The sequence below is a fragment of the Myotis lucifugus genome, unplaced genomic scaffold (genome assembly GCF_000147115.1).
Source record: "Myotis lucifugus unplaced genomic scaffold, Myoluc2.0 scaffold_662, whole genome shotgun sequence".
In the NCBI taxonomy this organism is placed as follows: Eukaryota; Metazoa; Chordata; class Mammalia; order Chiroptera; family Vespertilionidae; genus Myotis; species Myotis lucifugus.
The window spans coordinates 66,188-85,090 of record NW_005871710.1 but is presented as its reverse complement, the minus strand read 5'-3'; the positions used below and the strand labels follow the sequence as shown (position 1 = coordinate 85,090).

The window sequence follows — 18,903 nt, the reverse complement described above, 5'->3', positions numbered from 1 at the left end:
CCTGTCATGCACAGAGCAGGGCCATCAGGGGGGTTGGGGCTCCATACCCTGTCACACACAGAGCAGGGCGATCAGGGGGTTGAGGAGCTCCCCCCTGTCACGCACAGAGCAGGGCCATCAGGGGGTTGGGGAGCTCCCCCCTATCAGGCACAGAGCAGGGCTGATCAGGGGGTTGGGGCACCTTCCCCTGTCACGAACAGAGCAGGGCGGATAGGGAGGTTGTGGCCCCGCCCCTGTCATACACAGAGCCGCAGGGTGATCAGGGGGTTGGGGAGCTCCCCCCTACCAAGCACAGAGCAGGGCTGATCAGGGGGTTGGGGCGCCGCACCCTGTCACACACAGAGCCGCAGGGCGATCAGGAGGTTTGGGCACTGCCCCCTGTCACACTGATCCCGGTGCCAAGAGGCCTCGCTGCTCCGCTGATCCCGGTGCCAGGAGGCATATTACCCTTTTACTATATAGGATAGAGGCCTGGTGCACGGGTGGGGGCTGGCTGGTTTGCCCTGAAGGGTGTCCTGGATCAGGGTGGGGTCCCCACTGGGGTGCCTGGCCAGCTTGGATGAGGGGCTGAGGGCTGTTTTCAGGCTGGCGGGTGACTGAAGCTCCCAACTGCTCCTTTTTTTTTTTTTTTTAATTCTGTGCCAGCTTTAGCTCTGAGGCCTCGGCTGCTGAAAGCAGGTTTCTGGCCTTTGTTTACCTTCTGTATTTGAAACAATGTTGCGGTCCTGCTGGCTGAAGCCTGGCTGACTAAAGCAGGTTTCTGGGGTTTTGTTTAGCTTCTATATTTGTTACAGTGTTTCTTAGAGTGCAGCTCAGAGGCCGCAAGGCAGGCGGGGAAGCTTGGCTTCCTCTGTCACTGAAGCAAGCAAGCCTCCCTGTTCGCATCAGCTGCCTGGCTGCCGGCCACCATCTTGGTTGGCAGTTAATTTGCATATCTCCCTGATTAGCCAATGGGAAGGGTAGCGGAGGTACGGCTAATTACCATGTTTCTCTTTTATTAGATAGGATATTTGTATATATTTATATATATAAACATTTTCTCCACATTTTTAGATCCATTTTTATAAGTAAATCAAAACACTAAAAAGTAAAATCTAGACAAATGACTTCCCAATTAAACATTTTAAAATGAGATTTTAAAAAATCAGGCTATTTACACTGCAGCATGAGGATAAACAAGATCATCATTTTTGCAAATATAAACATATTAACTGAAAATTATCAATGTTAGAAATGATCATTTCTCTCAAGCACTTGCTTGAATTTGCCTGAAAAAGGATCATCTTAATTTGGAAAGTTGGGGGACCTTTCCTTTTTGTCTTCCCTCCCACTTCCCTCTTTGTGACTATGAAATGACACTCCCTCAGAATGCTTAAAGGAAGTATTAGTAGTACTCTGAGACTTGGGGAATGCTCTAGAATATTGGGCCTCATCTTATATAATAAAAGCCTAATATGCTAAGTGTCTGACTATTCAACCAGTCACTACGATGCGCAATGACCACCAGGGGGCAGACGCTCCGACCGGTAGGTTAGCTTGCTGCTGGGGTCCAGACAATTGGGGCTGGGCGAGATGGGCTGGACACGCCTTGGAACCCTCCAGTGGTCCCTCCCCGGCCCTGATCATGCACTGGTAGGGTCCCTCAGCCTGGCCTGTGCCCTCTCACAATCTGGGACGCCTTGGAGGATGTTGGAGAGTCAGTTTTGGCCTGATCCCCGGGCCTCTAGTTGTAATATAAAAATTCTTGCATGAGCTGTGAGGCAGTGGGTCCAATTGTTCATAATAACCTCATCAGTCTTGAGCTCCATAATCAAAAGTGGCTTTGCCTGGTTTCATGCTTATTTGTTATTACCATATCTCTCAATTCTTCTAACTGCAAAATGCAGAAATTCAAGAGGAGTGTTCTAAAATGTCACGTCCATGTAAAAACTCTACATGGGATTATATTACCGCAAACATACTCTTTAAACATAACATGATTACTTCATGTTTAAGTTTATGCTTTATAAATTTCCTTTTATTGGTGACAGCCTGGTTAATAATTTATTTCAAAAAACAAACATGAATTTTCTGTTACCTATGAATATTTAAACATGTTTGTTTTCTTTGTTGTTGTTTTTTTAAAAAGCAGGAAGGTTATGCAACGGATGCAGCACCCTCTACCTTAGGGCATGTGTCAAATTTTGAAAGCCCTCAATTGCTTATACAACTTGGCACTTGCCTAAATATGTCATTGTGATCACTGTTAGATATTTATCAGTTTACATTTATTATGCATTAAAGGCACATTTTTAAAAAGTGGTTTCCACTAATTCCATAATGAAGAAACAGGTCAGCCTGCTATTCCCCACAGGGCAAGTACCCAGAAACTCAAGTTGTGGCCCAGATGAGCTGAGCAGGGAATAAACGTTCTGAGGGAATAAAAAATTCTTGACCAAGAATGTGGACAGTCAGGTTTTGATTAGGTGTAGCCATGAACCGGCTGCGTGATCTTGAGTAAGTCCATTAACTTTTATGCATCTGAATGTCTGGTACCATAACATAAAAAGGCTGGAATAGTCACTAAATAATTTTTTAATTTCTAAAATGCTTAGAGGCTATCCTAAACAATTCAAACTGCAATTCAAACTGTTGTTCAAGGGTGTTGAGTTAAGTCCTGTTTCTCAGGCTGTTTGTCTGGGACAGATTAGATGGGTCCCTTCTGCTCTATACACAACACCACCACAGCCGATAAAGATGCTTTAATCGACTGCAGTAGCAGGCGTCCGTGGAGCCTCAGGAGCAGGCGTCCATGGAGCCTCGCTTTAGAGTATATTCTACTGGGCGCCCTGGAGAAGCCCACCTGGAGGGAGATCCTTTGGTAAAGGCCCAACTATTTAAGACACAACTGGGAAGGGAGAATACGTCTCAGCCTCTTTTCCTGTGGACGGTAGCAGATCCCACTGCTTTTATTCTGACTGGCTCATGTGAAGAATGACTCAGTGGGATCATTGCCTAAGATGTCCTCAGGCTCGTCTGTGAGGGCAGAGCGGCTGAGGAGTCGGGAAAGTTCCCGTCAGAAGTAGTGTCTTCAACTCGGGCGACCTTGATCAGGTCTCTCCGCCTGGGCCTCAGTTTCCACAGCTCTTAGATACCTGGTGGACTGGATCGTTTCCTAAGTTCTTTTCAGACGTAACATGCAAAGATCTCTGTGGGAGAAGTCTAGACACCCTTGCCTTTGTAAACCACTTCTTTGTAAGTGAATGATGGAAAGCCAGCGGGTGGATTCCCACCTGGGTGAGATACGCCTGCCAGGTAGGAGCAGGCTTTCTTCACGGGGCCACGAAGAAAGCAGGACTCAATACAAACTGTAGCAATGCTAAACGCAATATGGTACACACACACACACACACACACACACACACACACTCACACACACACCACACGGCACGACTACTTACCTTACATCATTTAGTTCATAATAGACATTTCTGCTCTCGTCTTTGATGTAAATGGCGACACTGGGCGACTCCAGCATTTTCATGGTGAGCTGCTGTGGGAAGGCACTTACGAAGAGAGCCCGGATCGTGTCTGCACTCGTGATTTCGTTGGGCATCCTGAGCTGCTTGGTTTCATCTCCATACTGGAGATAGAGAACCCCTGCGTGCAAAAGGAGCACAGCGGTCACTCTCAGACCAAGACTCACAGGACACGCAGCACAAGCTAAGCCACTTCTGTCTGGCCGCGTGCAGGAAATGTTGTGGACAAGCTTGAAAGCATGCAACAAGAAATATATGTTCGGAATTTCCAAGGAATGCACTCTCTGGTTATCTCAAAAGTACCCATTTTTATTCTTTGGGAGTCCGGGCAGGTGTTAAAGAGGCTAATTTTCAACTTTTTTAAAACCAAAAGAACAAAAAGCGAACCTCTGGCAGCCTAAAGCAAAAGCCAATACTTAATCCCCTTGAAAGGTAGACTTAGGAATTTAACAGCATAGGGTGATTCCCCAGCCCCCCATGTCTTTCACTAACTAAAAACACATTCAGTATAGCCATGTGTAAGATATATAGTTTAATCAGTGGTTCTCAACCTTGTGGCCCTTTAAATACAGTTCCTCATGTTGTGACCCAACCATAAAATCATTTTCGTGGCTACTTCATAACTGTAATGTTGCTACTGTTATGAATCGTAACGTAAATATCTGATATGCAGGATGGTCTCAGGCGACCCCTGTGAAAGGGTCGTTCGACCGCCAAAGGGGTCGTGACCCACAGGTTGAGAACTGCTGGTTTAAGTCTTTATAGTCCATTCAGAAACATTTTAAGTGGCAATGTTACAATATTTCTGTAATCTAAGACATATTTATTTAATGTTTATACCATGTGAAACTATAAGGAAAAAGTGGCACCCTGATGTCTCAGAAAGAAACTGGAACAAGTCAGTTGCACAAATGAAAACAAGCACAGGATCACAGAATTCCAGTGTTCCAGAGGGTACGTGGCTCCCAATGAACGGTGCCTATATGAGTAGCCATGCTCTTATAAAGTGCAGTTTCTTCCAAGATCCGGTCTGAGCTTTGCCATGTGACTTTCTTTGGCCAACGGGGCATTAGCAAGTGTGATGCAAAACGGAGGCTAGCCAAGTGCTTGCACACTAGAGCTTGTCCTATTGCTGAGCATGGTCATGGGTTCTCCCTCACAGAACCACACTTCTGTGGAGTCCAGGCAAACATGTGGAGGCCGCATGGAGAAGAATGGAAGCCCTGTCTGGTGGCCCCACTAAGCATCCGTTCTCCAGCCAGTCATGAGGGTGAACCCTCTTGGTAGGGGTATCCCTCCCTCCCGGGAGAACTGCCCCATCACACGAAACAGAAGTCATATGAAACAGAATCGAGAGCCTGGCCCAAGTTGCAGAATCATGAGCAAATAAATGACTGTGTTTGTTTTAAGTCACTATGTTTAGGGTCATGTGTTACTCAGGAATAGATAACCGAACCAGGGAATCGGAGATTCTGACATTCAATTTGTATCCTATTGTGAGAATCTACTGAGGAGGGACTACTACTTACTACTAGAATAATCCTTGGCAGGAGAAATTTAAAAGAGAACAGAATATGACTTCTGGTTAAATATGGCCGTTCGTGTAACACATTTATCTCTTTTTCCTCCTGAAATTCCATTAAAATGACAATGAGGAATAAAAAAGCAAACATTAAAGACTCAACAGAACAGGAGAGGAAACAATAGCAGACAAGAGAAAGCTGACACCTAGGTCTTCAAGGAGACAACTCCACATAAAACGCAGGCCCAGGGGAGCTCCGGAAATGAGCACCAGACTCTGAAGGCAGGAACGCACAGTGACAGGAAAGCATGAGCCCTGATTGAACTTCCTCTTTTTAATGGCACAGCAACCTGTTCATATCCCTCTTTTTATCCCACTCAGCCAAGCAACTCCCCATATCCACAGAAGACTGAAGAGTTGAACCAGATTCTGCTCATTGGCACAGAGGCAGTGGGTGAATGCCCTCTGACAGCATCCTGGCAAAGGGCTGCCATTGCAGCCAGGGACTGGAGGAGCCCTCCAGGAACGCTGGCTGGCCTGTGGGAAGAGAGCAACAGAATTGTGAGGGTAACTGTGCAGGGTCTGCTTGGTCACCATGGTGGTAAGCAGCCTGGCCCATACATAAAGCTTCCGGTTAGGACACCCGGCCTCGCTCAGAGATTAGCAGACTACCCGGGATTAATGGACATTTCATAAAAGCCTCTAACGTGAAAGAAAAGACTGAAATAAACAGAAACCAAAGACAATGGAGAAACAGCCTAGGAAATCTGGGAGGAAATACTTTAGATTAGGTTTGTATCCTTCCAAACCATCAACTGGATATGTATTAAAGTCAGCTTCGCAGGGAGGCCTTTCCTGACCACCTTATCCATTATTTCAGCACCCATTTTCCCCAACAGTTCATTCTCCCATCCGTGCTTCATTTCTGTTCTTGAGCATTTTTCACTCTACAGTTGATGCTTGAACAATTCAGGGTTAGGGGTTGACCCCTACACAGTTGAAAATCTGAGCATAACTTTTGACTCCCCCAGAGTGCAACTACTGCTAGCTTACTGTTGACCAGAAGCCTTAGCGATAATAGAGTGGGCAAAAGTGGTTTTACAGTTGTGAGTATGCGAAATACAGAGTTTATTCTTGTATTACTATTTAATTGTATTTTCCATATGAATAGTTGTAAAACTACTTTTGCCTCACCCTGTCTACACAGTTGATTAACACATATTGTTATAAATATTATATTCTATATTGATATGCTAAACTAAGCTAGAGAAAAAGAAAATGTTATTAAGAAAATCATAAGGAAAATACATTTACAGAATTTATTGAAAAAATCTGCATATAGGTGGACTCACACAATTCAAACTGCTTTCAAGGGTCACCTGTATAATTCATATTTTAATTATTGTTATTGTTTATCATCAGTCTCTCCCTTTAAAATGTAAGCTTTATAAAGTCAGGAATTTTTAAAAATGTTTTTGTTCACCGTGGTATTCTTAGTACCTCTAATCTGACTTACTACATAGTAGGTTCTCAGTAAATGAATGAATGAATGGATGAATGAATGACTTATTAGTCATCAAAAGGAATGTTCATTTGGGGTCTGGCTGAACTATAAGAGCTTTGGCTACATGATGTAACAGCCCAGTGATCTCCTTCCCACTTTGCATACACATTAGAACTACATTCTGAAGCGGCTCTTTCCTTGACTGGAGCAGTCCTTTCCATTCAGTGTAAGCAGCTCAACTTCCCCTCCCTGCCCATCATAGTTTTGATCCTCAGCTTCTTCATGGGGTTAGTTTTCCAGAATATCCATGCTGTTACACATTCTTCAGAGTGCAGAAAAAATCTTTCAAGCCTCTGAGCTCAGATCGTGCAACGTTTCTGTCCCAAAGGGGAGATGTGGTGGCTGCCCATGTGATTGCTATGCCATGTCAAAAGGCCAAAGCCATTCCTGAGGTCGGGGCCCCAACCATGGCTGGGCGAGGCCCCTGCCCACGGGCCACTTATGGCCTCACTACAGTCAAATATCATGGCCTCACTTCCCCAAAGAGCCTGGCTTTCATTCCCACATCTGCATTCTGTACGTGTGTGTGCTTTAAATAGAATTTGTAGGCTCTGAGTAAAAAAAAAAATCGGGCCTACACTAAGGTTACCTCAGGTTCTGGCTGGTGCAGCTGCCAGCTGGGTACACAAGTCCAGTTACAGATCATGACAATCCAGAAAAGACGGGGGAATGATACCTTTATAAACAGAGAATAGTCTTTTTACACTTGATTCAGCTTGGTTTCTCAATTCAGGAAAGGGATTTAGAAATGCTTAAACTCAGAAGGAATGCTCTTAATATATGATGGCGTTTTACTGGCACAGTGATGAGAGTCAGCGCGCTGGCATACTCCCCCAGCGCTGAGTTCGTGCTGGCTGCTCCAGATTCACAGAGGAAGCACTTGGATCATAAACTAGTTCTTTATGAAGAAGGAGAGAAGACAGGAAAATGAATTTATAGGATGTCTGCTATGTGTCAGAAACAGCATGCGCATACAGCAGGTTCTCAATAACATTAAGTAACAACTCTGATGAGATGCACTATGAACTTAACTCTTGTTTATATCAATTAGCCTAGGGTAAAATTGGTTTCATTATACATCGTTCTGCTTCAGGTTGTAGAACCTATGAATGATGTTAAGCGAGGACTTCCTGTATTTCATTTAATCAGCACAGCTTCTCTTCAGGTCGATGTTATAGCCCCACTTCACAGATTGGGAAAAGGAAGCTCAGAAGGTCCCAGTACCTTACCTAAAGGTATAGCTAGTAAATGACTTAACTAATTTACATATCCAATTGCATCCATCCACAGAACCAATTATAAATAACTAGAGGCCCAGTGCACGAAATTCGTGCACTGGGGGTGGGGGGGTGGAGATCCCTCAGCCCGACCTGCACCCTCTCCAATCCGGGAGCCCTCAGGGGATGCCCTACTGACGGCTTGGGCCTGCTCCCCGTGGTTCTCTGCATTCTGCAGGGCCTGCCTGCTCCACACCACGGCGATGGGCAAGCAGGCCCCGCTGGGTGCTGCCTGTGGGCCATGCTTGCTGGCTCGCGGGTCGCCGTGGCAATGCCTGCTGGGCTCACATTGCTGGGGTGATGCCGCCAGCGTCCTGCCCCGGCCGCTATGGGCGCCTCCATCTTTGTTGTGGAGCGACGGTTAATTTGCATATTACTCTTTTATTAGATAGGATAATGTAAATGGAGCCACTTTTAAAAATGAAGCTGGAGCTGCCAGGCCAGAGGCACTACCTTACATGTCTACACCTCAACTCTTGGAATTTTTAAACAGGACAAAATAGCCGTTGGACTGGACCTAAGGCCACATTGTGTCCTAAGAACTATTTGCAAAGATAATAAGAAAGCAATTGTGATGACTACTGGACTGATAACTACTGAACTGAACATTTAAAACACTGTTTAGAATTAATATCACATGTTATCTACACCAATAAAAGGCCTTCCTTCTATTGATGTAATTATTCCCCTTCCCTTTCTCATACTCTGCCTCCTTACTGGAATATTATTTGGCCTTCTGCCTGAATTAATGATTCCAGCATAATTATTCTTACTGATCTCAAGTAAACACTTGTTTGCCTCTCACTTTGAAAGGCCTTTTTATGTTTTGGTTAGGACCATGATCTCTCTCTTGAAGCATACAACCTAAATAAACTTCTGCATTTAGTCACATCCATTTCCTCTAACCTTCCTGTCTGGATGATCTTAGCTGTCCTCACATTTTAGTTTGGCCATCTGCTTGAAGATATTGAGATGTGATGGGGGCAGCTTGGAACAAAGATTCCTTAAAGTTGACTGGAGTAAATGCTGACACACAGTCAGACAGAAACAATACACAAGCTGGGATAAGTGAGGAAGGCACAGAGCTCGGAAAGCAGGAGAGTTGAAATGAACCTCACCACACGGAGCCCTTCTACAAAGCCTGGACACTCAAGGGTGCTCCAGCTCGATGGCTCTGCAGAGGAAACGTGCATTTTTCACCAAGAGCACTTGGTCACAATTTTACAAAAAACAAAGTGCACTTGGCAGGTCACGCTTGCATCACACATCCTCATAATCTTTTGAATCTCAGAACCGTTCCAGAATGTGGGACACCTTCCAAAATATTCTTTATCGTAATATGACATGCAAGGATTTTCACAGTGGGATCTTGCTGTGCACTGAATGTTTTTGCTTCTCCAAAATTCATGTTAAAACCCGAATCCCCAATGTGATGGTATTTCAAGGTGGAGTCCTAGGAAGTAGTTAGGTCATGAGGGTAGAGCCCCTGTGATGGGATTAGTGCTTTTATAGGAAGAGGCACAGGGCTCTCTTTTTCTTTCCATCCGGGATGCAACCAGAAGATAGCCATTTGCAAACCATGGTCTCCCCAGACACCAGATCTGGTGGCACTTTGATGTTGAACGTCCCAGCCTCTGGAACTGTGAGGAATACACTGTTGGTGTTCTATGGTGATTTGCCATAGCAGCCTAAATGGACTAATACAGACCTCAACCTCCCGCTCCAGCCTTATCACTCACAGCATGTCTCATTCCTAGAGCACTGCAGTTGTTTAGACCTCTCACTAGCTCAGGTGACTTTCCCACCACTTCTTTGCGTGGCACCCCCATGACCTACTCTGAGCGATCTTCCCCAACCACTCCTCCATCACTTTTTCATTAAGTTTTAAGGAATTAATTTTTCTCACATGTGCTTACATTGTGTTTTACTGAAATTGAAAGCATGGCTTTTAATTCTGCATTGTTATTAGTTGTATTCACCAGATGGTATTATATAGTAGAGTACTGGCTACAGAGTAGATGCTCAAATATCTTTTCATTGAAATGAATTCAATTCTGCAGCCATGCTAATCGACATGTGCTTGCCTCCTGGGATGCGTTCTACAATCCTCCTAAACAGCATTTTCCATAGGCAGATGATGGTGACAATTCCAAATGACCTAAATTCCGCAGTTTCTCCAAATCCAATGCAAGATTATATCAATCAATACTTGTATTACAATTATGGCAAATGGCTAATGCCTTAAAAATATAAAGAGCTCTTATAATACTTTCTGATGGAAGCTAACAGTTTTCAACTTAATAAGAAAAATATAAATATTAAAATAAGATATTTTTTTTGCACCTATGAAATTGGCAAATGTTTTTACAATAAAATACACAGTGCTGACAAGGGTTGGGAAAATGAGATATCTCACATACCATTGTTGGGAAAGTAAATTGATACCATTTCTCCGAAGGCCTATTTGTCAATATGTGTCAAAACTTCCCAAAATATACATATGGTTTGAGCCAGTAATTTTTATTCTATACATTTATGCACAAAGATGCACTTACTAGGATGCTTACTAAAGCATCACTTATAAGAATAACTTGGGGGAGTTTTAATATTAGGGGATTTAATAAATCAATTCATTTCATAAACATATTCATTGGAACATTACATTGTTATTAAAAGGAATTCTAAAAGAATATGGCAATGAAAAAATATATATTTGTTAAGTGACAAAGTATGTTATAAAACAAAAAGTTCTGAACGTTAGTTTTTTTTTCCATGGGGTCAAAAGGGACCTAAGTATATGATTGCAAGTTGAAAATAGGGGACAGAAACCAGGTATTTGGCAGTTTTTCCATTTTCATTTGTGTGTGAATTTTTTTAATATAAAGCATTAATGCAAGTCAAATGTTTCAGTGAACAAGTTTCAGCAGTTCAACTTCATAACAATATAAATAAACCTGTTAAATTTTTCTGGACAATGCCAGCATTTGGATTTTTTTAAAAACAAGTAAATTTCTTATTGATGGCAACTAAAAAAAAAAACCAAAAAAACAACAAAAAACAAAAAGGGACTAGATTTAAAAAAATTAATCACCTTGATGGCAGTGATGAATCCAGGTTTTGTGGGGCCTGAAGCTTAGACCATTTTGAGGGACCTCTTTAAATAGCAGAACATCAAGTTGGAAATATAAAATTCAGTATGAACATTAATTATTTATTTACAGGGGTCTGAACCTTGCTTTGTTTCACCAAATGAAATAGTGATACTATTGAAGTGAGCATCCCAAGGCATTTCTCTAAAAAATGCTTTGAAGAATCTGTTGATGACTTCTGTAATTCAAGCCATGTTGAAGACATGAATGTCAAAGATGCTGATTTCTGGTGCGGTGATCCTATTCATCCCAAGGGCTCCTGCTGCCCTCTTACATGGTTTGTCAGAAAATTGTCTATAAAGAATCTATGACACAAAGTCACTACAGAACTTGCAACAACATTAGCTGAGTCAATAATTTAGTCTTAAAGGTTACTCAACAAGTAAGGCAGAAAATATTATGAGAGAATGTTGTGAGAAGCACTATAACTGATTGTGGGTATACTACAATTGTAATTGAATTCTCTCATACTTAAGGTGAACTATTGGTTAAATAAGCATTGCAATATGAACTCACTTTGTAAGGCTGAACATTAGAAAGGTAGAAATAGAAAGGACTTCAAATTTAAATGCAACCCCCTGAATAAAATACTAGTAAAGCAAATCTAGCAATGTATGAAAGAATACATCATGACAATAAGAGTTTACCTCAAGAATGCAAGGATGGTTTAACACTAGAAAGTTTAGTCCCAATACATTCTCCAATAATAAGAGAAACTATACAATAATCTTGATGTCAGAAAAATGTTAAGAAAGACCCCAAATAAATTCATGATTTAAAAACACACACAATCATTTAAGAATTAAAGAGAACTTTCTTAACTTGAAAAAGGAATCCATCAAAACTCTCAAAAAAGCATAATGCTAAATGATGCAATATTAGAAGCGTTCTCCTTAAACACAGAATTTTTGTTATCGCTGCATCTGAAGTCCTGGCTAGCACAGTTAATGCAAGAAAAAGAAGTAAAAGGCATATGGATTATAATGGATAATTAAAATAGTGATTATTCTCTGATGATATAACAGAGAATCCAAGGAAATCAGCAGACACACAACTAGAGCTAATAAGGATTCCATACGACTGAATGATTTAAAATCAATATATAGATTCAACAGTAACCCCAGTACTAGAAAAAAATAGAAAACATAGTTTAATAAAAATACCACTTAAAAATACCACTTATAACAATAATATGGCTATTTAGAAGGGAGTACATGCTCTACCAAATACCAACACTATTAAAACAGTGTAGGTTTGGCAAAGAGCTAGAACAAGTAGACTATGAAACAAAATAAGAGAACCTAGAAAAAAATACACAGGTTTTATGAAAGCTTGATATATGACAAAAGTGGTGGTACACATCCTGGGAGAAATGACTGTTCAATAAATAGTGCCAGGAAAATTGGTCTCTGTATGAAAAAAGTAAAAAATATATCCATTTCTTACACCATTTACACATAAATTCCTGATGGGCTAAAAACCTACATGTGAGAAGCTAAATTATGAAACTTTAAAAACAAGACAAAAAACAAAACATGGTGCTGTCTCCTAGCATATTGTATAGGGAAAGACTTTGAAAAGAAACAAAAATCATAAACCATAGACAAAATATTTATACTACATTAAAATGAATATTTTGTACTGCATAAGACATTGTAAGCAAAATAAAGAAGAAAACTACGTTTTGAGAGAAGTTATTTATAGCTCACATGCTCTATTAAGGACTAGTGTTCAGAATAATTAAAGAACACTTATAAATCAATAAGAACATAGAAAATAAGCAATAATGAATAACGAAAAATGGATATAAGTAGGCAACTGATACAGGGAAGAAATCTCAGCAGCCAATAAACGTTAGAATGCCCAACTTCACTAGTAATTATCGGAATAAAAAAATGGAAACAATGACATACTATTTTATACCCATCAGATAGGCAAATATGAGTAAATCTAATATCCTCAAGTATTGATGTGGTCTTGGAATAATGGAGTCTGTTATTCCTTGCTGGTAGGAGTGAAATTTGCACAATCACTTTGGGACACCTGGAAAAGTGGAAGATGTGCATCCCGTTACCTGGCTACTTCTTTTAAATTATCCATCACAGATAAAAATCTCATGTGCGGGCACTTGTCCCCGGATGCTTATTGCAACTCCATTCCTCATTGATTTGTTCTCAGTGGTTTATTCATATAATGGAATAGTAAACAGCAGTTCAAATGAATGGAGTAGAACGACATCCATCAACATGGATAAACCTTAAAGTTGAGTGAACACAGAGGTTACAAAAGGATCTATGCAGTACGATCCCATTTATGTAAAGTTTTATGACACACAAGACAGTAATACATATTCTTTATGAATACAACAAATATAGTAGAAGCACATTTGCATGACAATCATACCCTCTAACTTCAGCATATGTTTAACTCTGAGAAAGAGGGGGAAGGGAGGGAGATAGGGTTCTATAGCATTTTCTTTCTTTAAAAATGTAAGAGGTCCAAAGAAATTATAGAAACATACATTTTATAACATTTGACAACTTATATAGCATTTGCTATGTGCCAGGCACTATCTAAACCAGTGGTTCTCAACCTTCTGGCCCTTCAAATACAGTTCCTCATGTTGTGACCCAACCATAAAATTATTTTCGTTGCTACTTCATAACTGTAATGTTGCTACTGTTATGAATCGTAATGTAAATATCTGATATGCAGGATGGTCTTAGGCGACCCCTGTGAAAGGGTCGTTGGACCGCCAAAGGGGTCGAGACCCAAAGGTTAAGAACCGCTGATTAACTCATTTAATCTTCTTTATGAGGTTGCTACTATGAGTATCCCCATTTTATAGATAAGAAACACTGAGGCAAAGAGAAGTAATTTGTGACATACCCAGCTAATGATCTTAACCATTGTGTTATGCTGCCTCTCAGGTGTTAAACAGATGAAAATATCTGTTTAATTTTGGTAATGTCTATTATATTATGTTTTCTGTACCTTTTTCATTCAAAAAATTGAACAACAAATCATTTTTAAAGAAAGAATGCCAAAATAATGCTGTCTAAAAAAACATCCCTTCCACAGAGCACCTAATTCTTTCCCAGGAGCTTAAAACCTGGATGTAGCCATGGAAATCTGGAAGCTTTTCCTTGGCTTTTGATATAAGAGTTGGTGTAGGAATTCTATCACACAAAGCAAAGAGTAAAGGCCACAAAAGAAAGAATATTTTCTTAAAGATAAGAACAAAAGTATAAAAGTACAATAATCATGGTTCCAGAAAAAAAATTAACTGGCCTTTTAAAGATATGAAAAGTATGTCTTTTACAGTTTTCAATGCATGTTTTCAAAGAATCAGAAAGATTGGCTCTAAGTCAAACAAAGCCCATAACCACCCCCACTAGGAGATTATATATCCTGCATATTCTCAATCACACTTATTAGCAGACTTAGGTTCAGAGATTATAAATATTTGTGAGAAACCATCTGAGTTAATCTGAAATTTATTTTCTTCTCTGCTAAACTATTAGTGTTTTAAATAATAATAACCAGTAATTATTATGGATGAATGAATATATCTTTAGAAAAGTTTTCAGTATGAAATACTAGTTTTTATATAATTACATGGAGATTTTAAACAACACACTGATATACAGTGTCATGAATTTTATTGTTCAGAATTTCTTTCATTTTCTATATTATGGAGAAATTATTCTACTTAAAAGATAAAACCTCAAGCTGGGAGAAGAAGACATGGGGAGGTGTCCATAGGATGAGCTATTTTTTTTCTCCTCTGGTAAATAAAACTCAGGATCACCAATAATTTCCAGAGGGAAGTTGCAGGGTAAATGGGAACACAGGCGCATCTTTATACTTTTATACCATCAGTCATGCTAATGACAAAAAAATAAAAGCCATCCTTGATGATAAGCATCCTATATAACAAAAGTCTAATATGCTAAGTGTCTGGTCTTCCGGTGACCGGTCAACTGTTCAACCAATTAAAGGGTAATATGCTAATGATATGCTAAGGCCGCTCAACTGCTCACTATGACATGCACTGACCACTAGGGGGTAGATGCTCCGACTGGTAGGTTAGCTTGCTGCTGGGGTCCGACTGATCGGGACTGAGTGAGATGGGCCGCACAAACCCAGGATCCCTCCTGTGGTCCCTCCCTGGCTGGCTAACCTGCTGTGTCCCTCCCCGGCCAGCCAGCCCCTACTGGCCCCGATCAGGACTAGGCGAGACAGGGCCAGAGACACCCTGGAGCCCTCCCATGGCCCTTCCCCGGCCCCAATTGTGCACCAGTAGGGTCCCTTGGCCTGGCCTGCACCCTCTAGCAATCTGGGACCCCTTGGGGGATGTCGGAGAGCTGATTTCGGCCCAATCCCGCAGGCCACTCCCCTTGGGAGGATGCCAGACACAGGGCTCATGGCTGGCGAGTGCTGCTGCAGCAGTGCGAGCCTCTCCCGATTGAGACTGTTGGGTGCAAGCCTGCAGCAGGTGCAGTGGGGCCAGGATGAGCAGGGGCAGCAGGTAGGAGCTGCAGGCAGCATTGACTGTGGGTTTCAGCCTGATCCCCGCAGGCCACCCTGAGGGACCCCACCCATGCATGAATTCGTGCATTGGGCCTCTAGTTTATATATATATATAAGGCTAATATGCAAAGTGTCCCCTTGGGATTTCAACTGGGAGACCAGGAGTTCAATCGCTGGCTATGACGTATGCTGACCACCAGGGGGCAGCACGGAGTGAAGGAAGGTCCAGGCTGGCAGCCAGAAGGCCCCAATTGGCCCTGATTACCGGCCAGGTCTAGGGACTCTACCCGTGCATGAACTACGTGCACCGAACCTCTATTTATAAGTAAGTGCCAGTAGACCCAGATCGGTGGGATTCCATTTTATAGGATAGAACCCCTTCCTTTTCAAGCTCATGTTTAAAAAGTAGTAAAAGGGGATGTCTGAACTCCAAAGAGCTTTGCCCATTGTGCACCTCTTCCCACACTTTGCCCTCTCTCACCCTCATTCCTGGGGGCCACCCCTGTCTCCCACCTCTGTACCCTGTCTTCTGCAGGGGCACTCATCCCCAGCAGGTCTTTGCTACCCTTAGACCTAGAGGTTCACCCACTTGTGTTATGGGGCCTGAAATGGGGGTGCTTCCGTTGAAGGGTGACACTCTGGCCATAGGCAGCCACTGAGGGTTATTTCAGGAGCATTGACATTTTACTCCTTGCTGTTCTGCTCCCCAAAGGAGAAGGCCATAGAATGGCCGACTGGGAGGGTGAGGTCCATGCTGACCAGCAGCTGCTCCTCTTCAGGCTGCTTTTTCTCAGCTTCTTCTTAGGTGTCTGAGCGGGAGGCTCAGAACTTCTTCTAGGCAGTGGTGAGAAAGAGGGTGTGGGCAGTTCGGGGAATTCACATCTCCTATGTGACCCAAAATATAAAGTTAACTGATCCACCCGAGGCAGCGCTCACAGGGATGAACAGCTTCTCTTAATGTCGGTGATGTGACTTGATGGAGGTGCAGGGCTTACAAGTGTTAAGTCCGATGGAATAAAGGTCCAATTGCAGGATGCAGGAGGAGCATGGGGAAGGGCCCTGCCTCAGGCACTACACTTCAGAGCCTCTCACCCCCAACAGCACATGCACCCCAAGTATTGAGGGTGGTCAGGGCACGGCTGCTTGCAGGGTGTGTGGTGGGTGCCTGCCTCTATGGGTGGGCAATCACTTGTGGCTGCAACAAGAAGGGAGCTGGAGGTGGAATGAAGAGGGGGAACGGCTGCTATAGGGCGGGGATGATGGTGGGGGGCCCTTCTTTATCTCAGCATCCAGCACAGAATTGTGAGAAGTTGGAGAATTCTGAAATCAAACCTGGCTTTCTAGGTCGCTTTATAAAGGTGTATTTGTCAAAGGACGAGGACAGAACATATTTTATCTAACAGTTTGTCAGCTTGATGTATAGCTTTAAAACGATTTAGACCAGTGGTTCTCAACCTGTGGGTTGCGACTCCTTTGGCAGTTGAAAACCCTTTCATAGGGGTTGCCTAAGACCACCCTGCATATCAGATATTTACATTACGATTCATAACAGTAGCAACATTACAGTTATGAAGTAGCAACAAAAATAATCTTATGGTTGGGTCACAACATGAGGAACTGTAGTTAAAGGGCCAGAAGGTTGAGAACCACTGATTTAGACAGACGGCAGAGGAGCCCCTGTGCTCCTGCTCCAGGCGAGCTTGTCTGAGACACAGAGAGATGAGGACTGTCTCCCCAGCACTGGCGTCAAAGCCAGGAATAGAACCTTCCTCGCCTCCTTTATCCGAGCTGCTGCGATGTCCACTCCATCAACAGGTGATTTTGGGTCTATTTTTGAGTAGTCCTAATGGAGACGGGTCCCCGAGTGTCCTCGACTTCTCCGAGATTTGGTTACTTTATTTTTGGTTTTCTGTGAGTGGGAAAGGCTGAGTCATGCTGAGCTGCTTTTAGTGTCTCCACGTTTTATATAATAGAGAACTGCTCTTGGTACTAATTTAAAATTTTCCTATTACTAGTATATGCTAATTATTGTGATTTACTCACTATCTGATTCCTTGGAGCCTTCCAGAGACTTTCCTCGGATGGTTATAAAAGTTCCCACCGCCATGGCAGCCACAGCTGCCAAGTGGACACTCCCGGGCAAATCCACCCCGACTCCAGCCCGAAGTGGGCAGTGACAGAGCAGGAGGCAGGGTGAGTCCGTTCCCAGGCTTGTCCCTGGCTTCCCGCCTACTTCCCCTCCCTGTGTCTTCCCTGCTGCTCCAGTGTCTCTCCTCCTGTGTCCTCGGGCCCATGCCAGGGGGTGTGGATTTTCTGGAAGCCTCCTCTGTGTCTCTGGCCTTTGCCTCTTTCCACACCCTGCCCCCATGGAGAGAACAGGAATGTCCTTCTTTCAGCCCTGGCCAGAAGAATACAGGGGTCCTAGGACAGCTGTTGTCTAGGAGAATCCAGAGAGATGGCAATGGAAAGTTCTGGAAGTTTGGGATAGGTGCACAGGATTGCTTTGTGGGTGAGCAGGAGAGAAGAGAGAATGGTGATTGAGACCGATCGGTCGGTCAAGTCTTCTGATCTGGGTTATTTGGTGGCACTTGTCCTGGTGGGGAAGGGGGCTGATCTAATTTTTATAGAGCATATTCTAGTACACCATTGCTTGCTTTAAGAGCAAGTGGGAAAGGCGAGGTTTGCTAGTGGACCTCCAGGCGCAGGAGGGTAACCAGCGATCAGGCCCACAGTCTCTCCCACAACTGCCCAGCTCCATCCAGCGCCCAGGACCCTAAGGAAGGGCTGGACTTGACAAGCTGAACTTTCAAATCTGCCCTCGAAAGACCCAGAAAGACTTTTCAATGAACCTTCCCTTTCTGTTCCCCTCTGGTACTTTCTGAAGTGGCATTTAAGAGACATCACACATGGCCGCTGCCTCCTCCCCATTTCCCTTTGAAGTTCCAGTGCTGCCTTTCACGAGTAGCTTCTATTCTCAACCATGAGATCACAATCAGGAACAAATGTCTGAGGTGGCTGAAGCAGCTCTAGGAGCTGTGGGTGGGGAGGGACTGCAATGATAAAGTCCCTGCTTAGATCCGTGTCCCCAGGTCTCCTCTGTCACAACCTGGAAAAGATAACTCCTGCATCCAGATTCACCATAAATAACCTTTCTCATTGCTTTCATAGGTAAGAGTCCCCTCTATATGCCCAAGATCAAAATGACAATTGTTAGCATTCCCACTAAAAGCACTGGGAAAAAAACAATAAGCACTGTAGTATCCAGCTGTCGTATTAGCAAAGGAATAAATCAGGCAAAGTTGTTGTCTTGGGTGCCCTCATCATCTCACCCATTGAACAA

General features: G+C 43.0%; 1 protein-coding gene across 1 annotated transcript in view; it reads right to left on the bottom strand.

Moving 5' to 3' along the window:
• The window catches only part of LOC102429774 (sickle tail protein homolog), a 144,076-nt gene that overhangs the window by 81,113 nt on the left and 44,060 nt on the right, over nucleotides 1–18,903 (bottom strand). Inside the window, exon 4 of the mRNA XM_014447489.2 lies at nucleotides 3,441–3,639. Within this exon, the coding sequence (XP_014302975.2) occupies nucleotides 3,441–3,639 (199 nt within the window). The remainder of the gene's footprint in view (nucleotides 1–3,440; nucleotides 3,640–18,903) is intronic.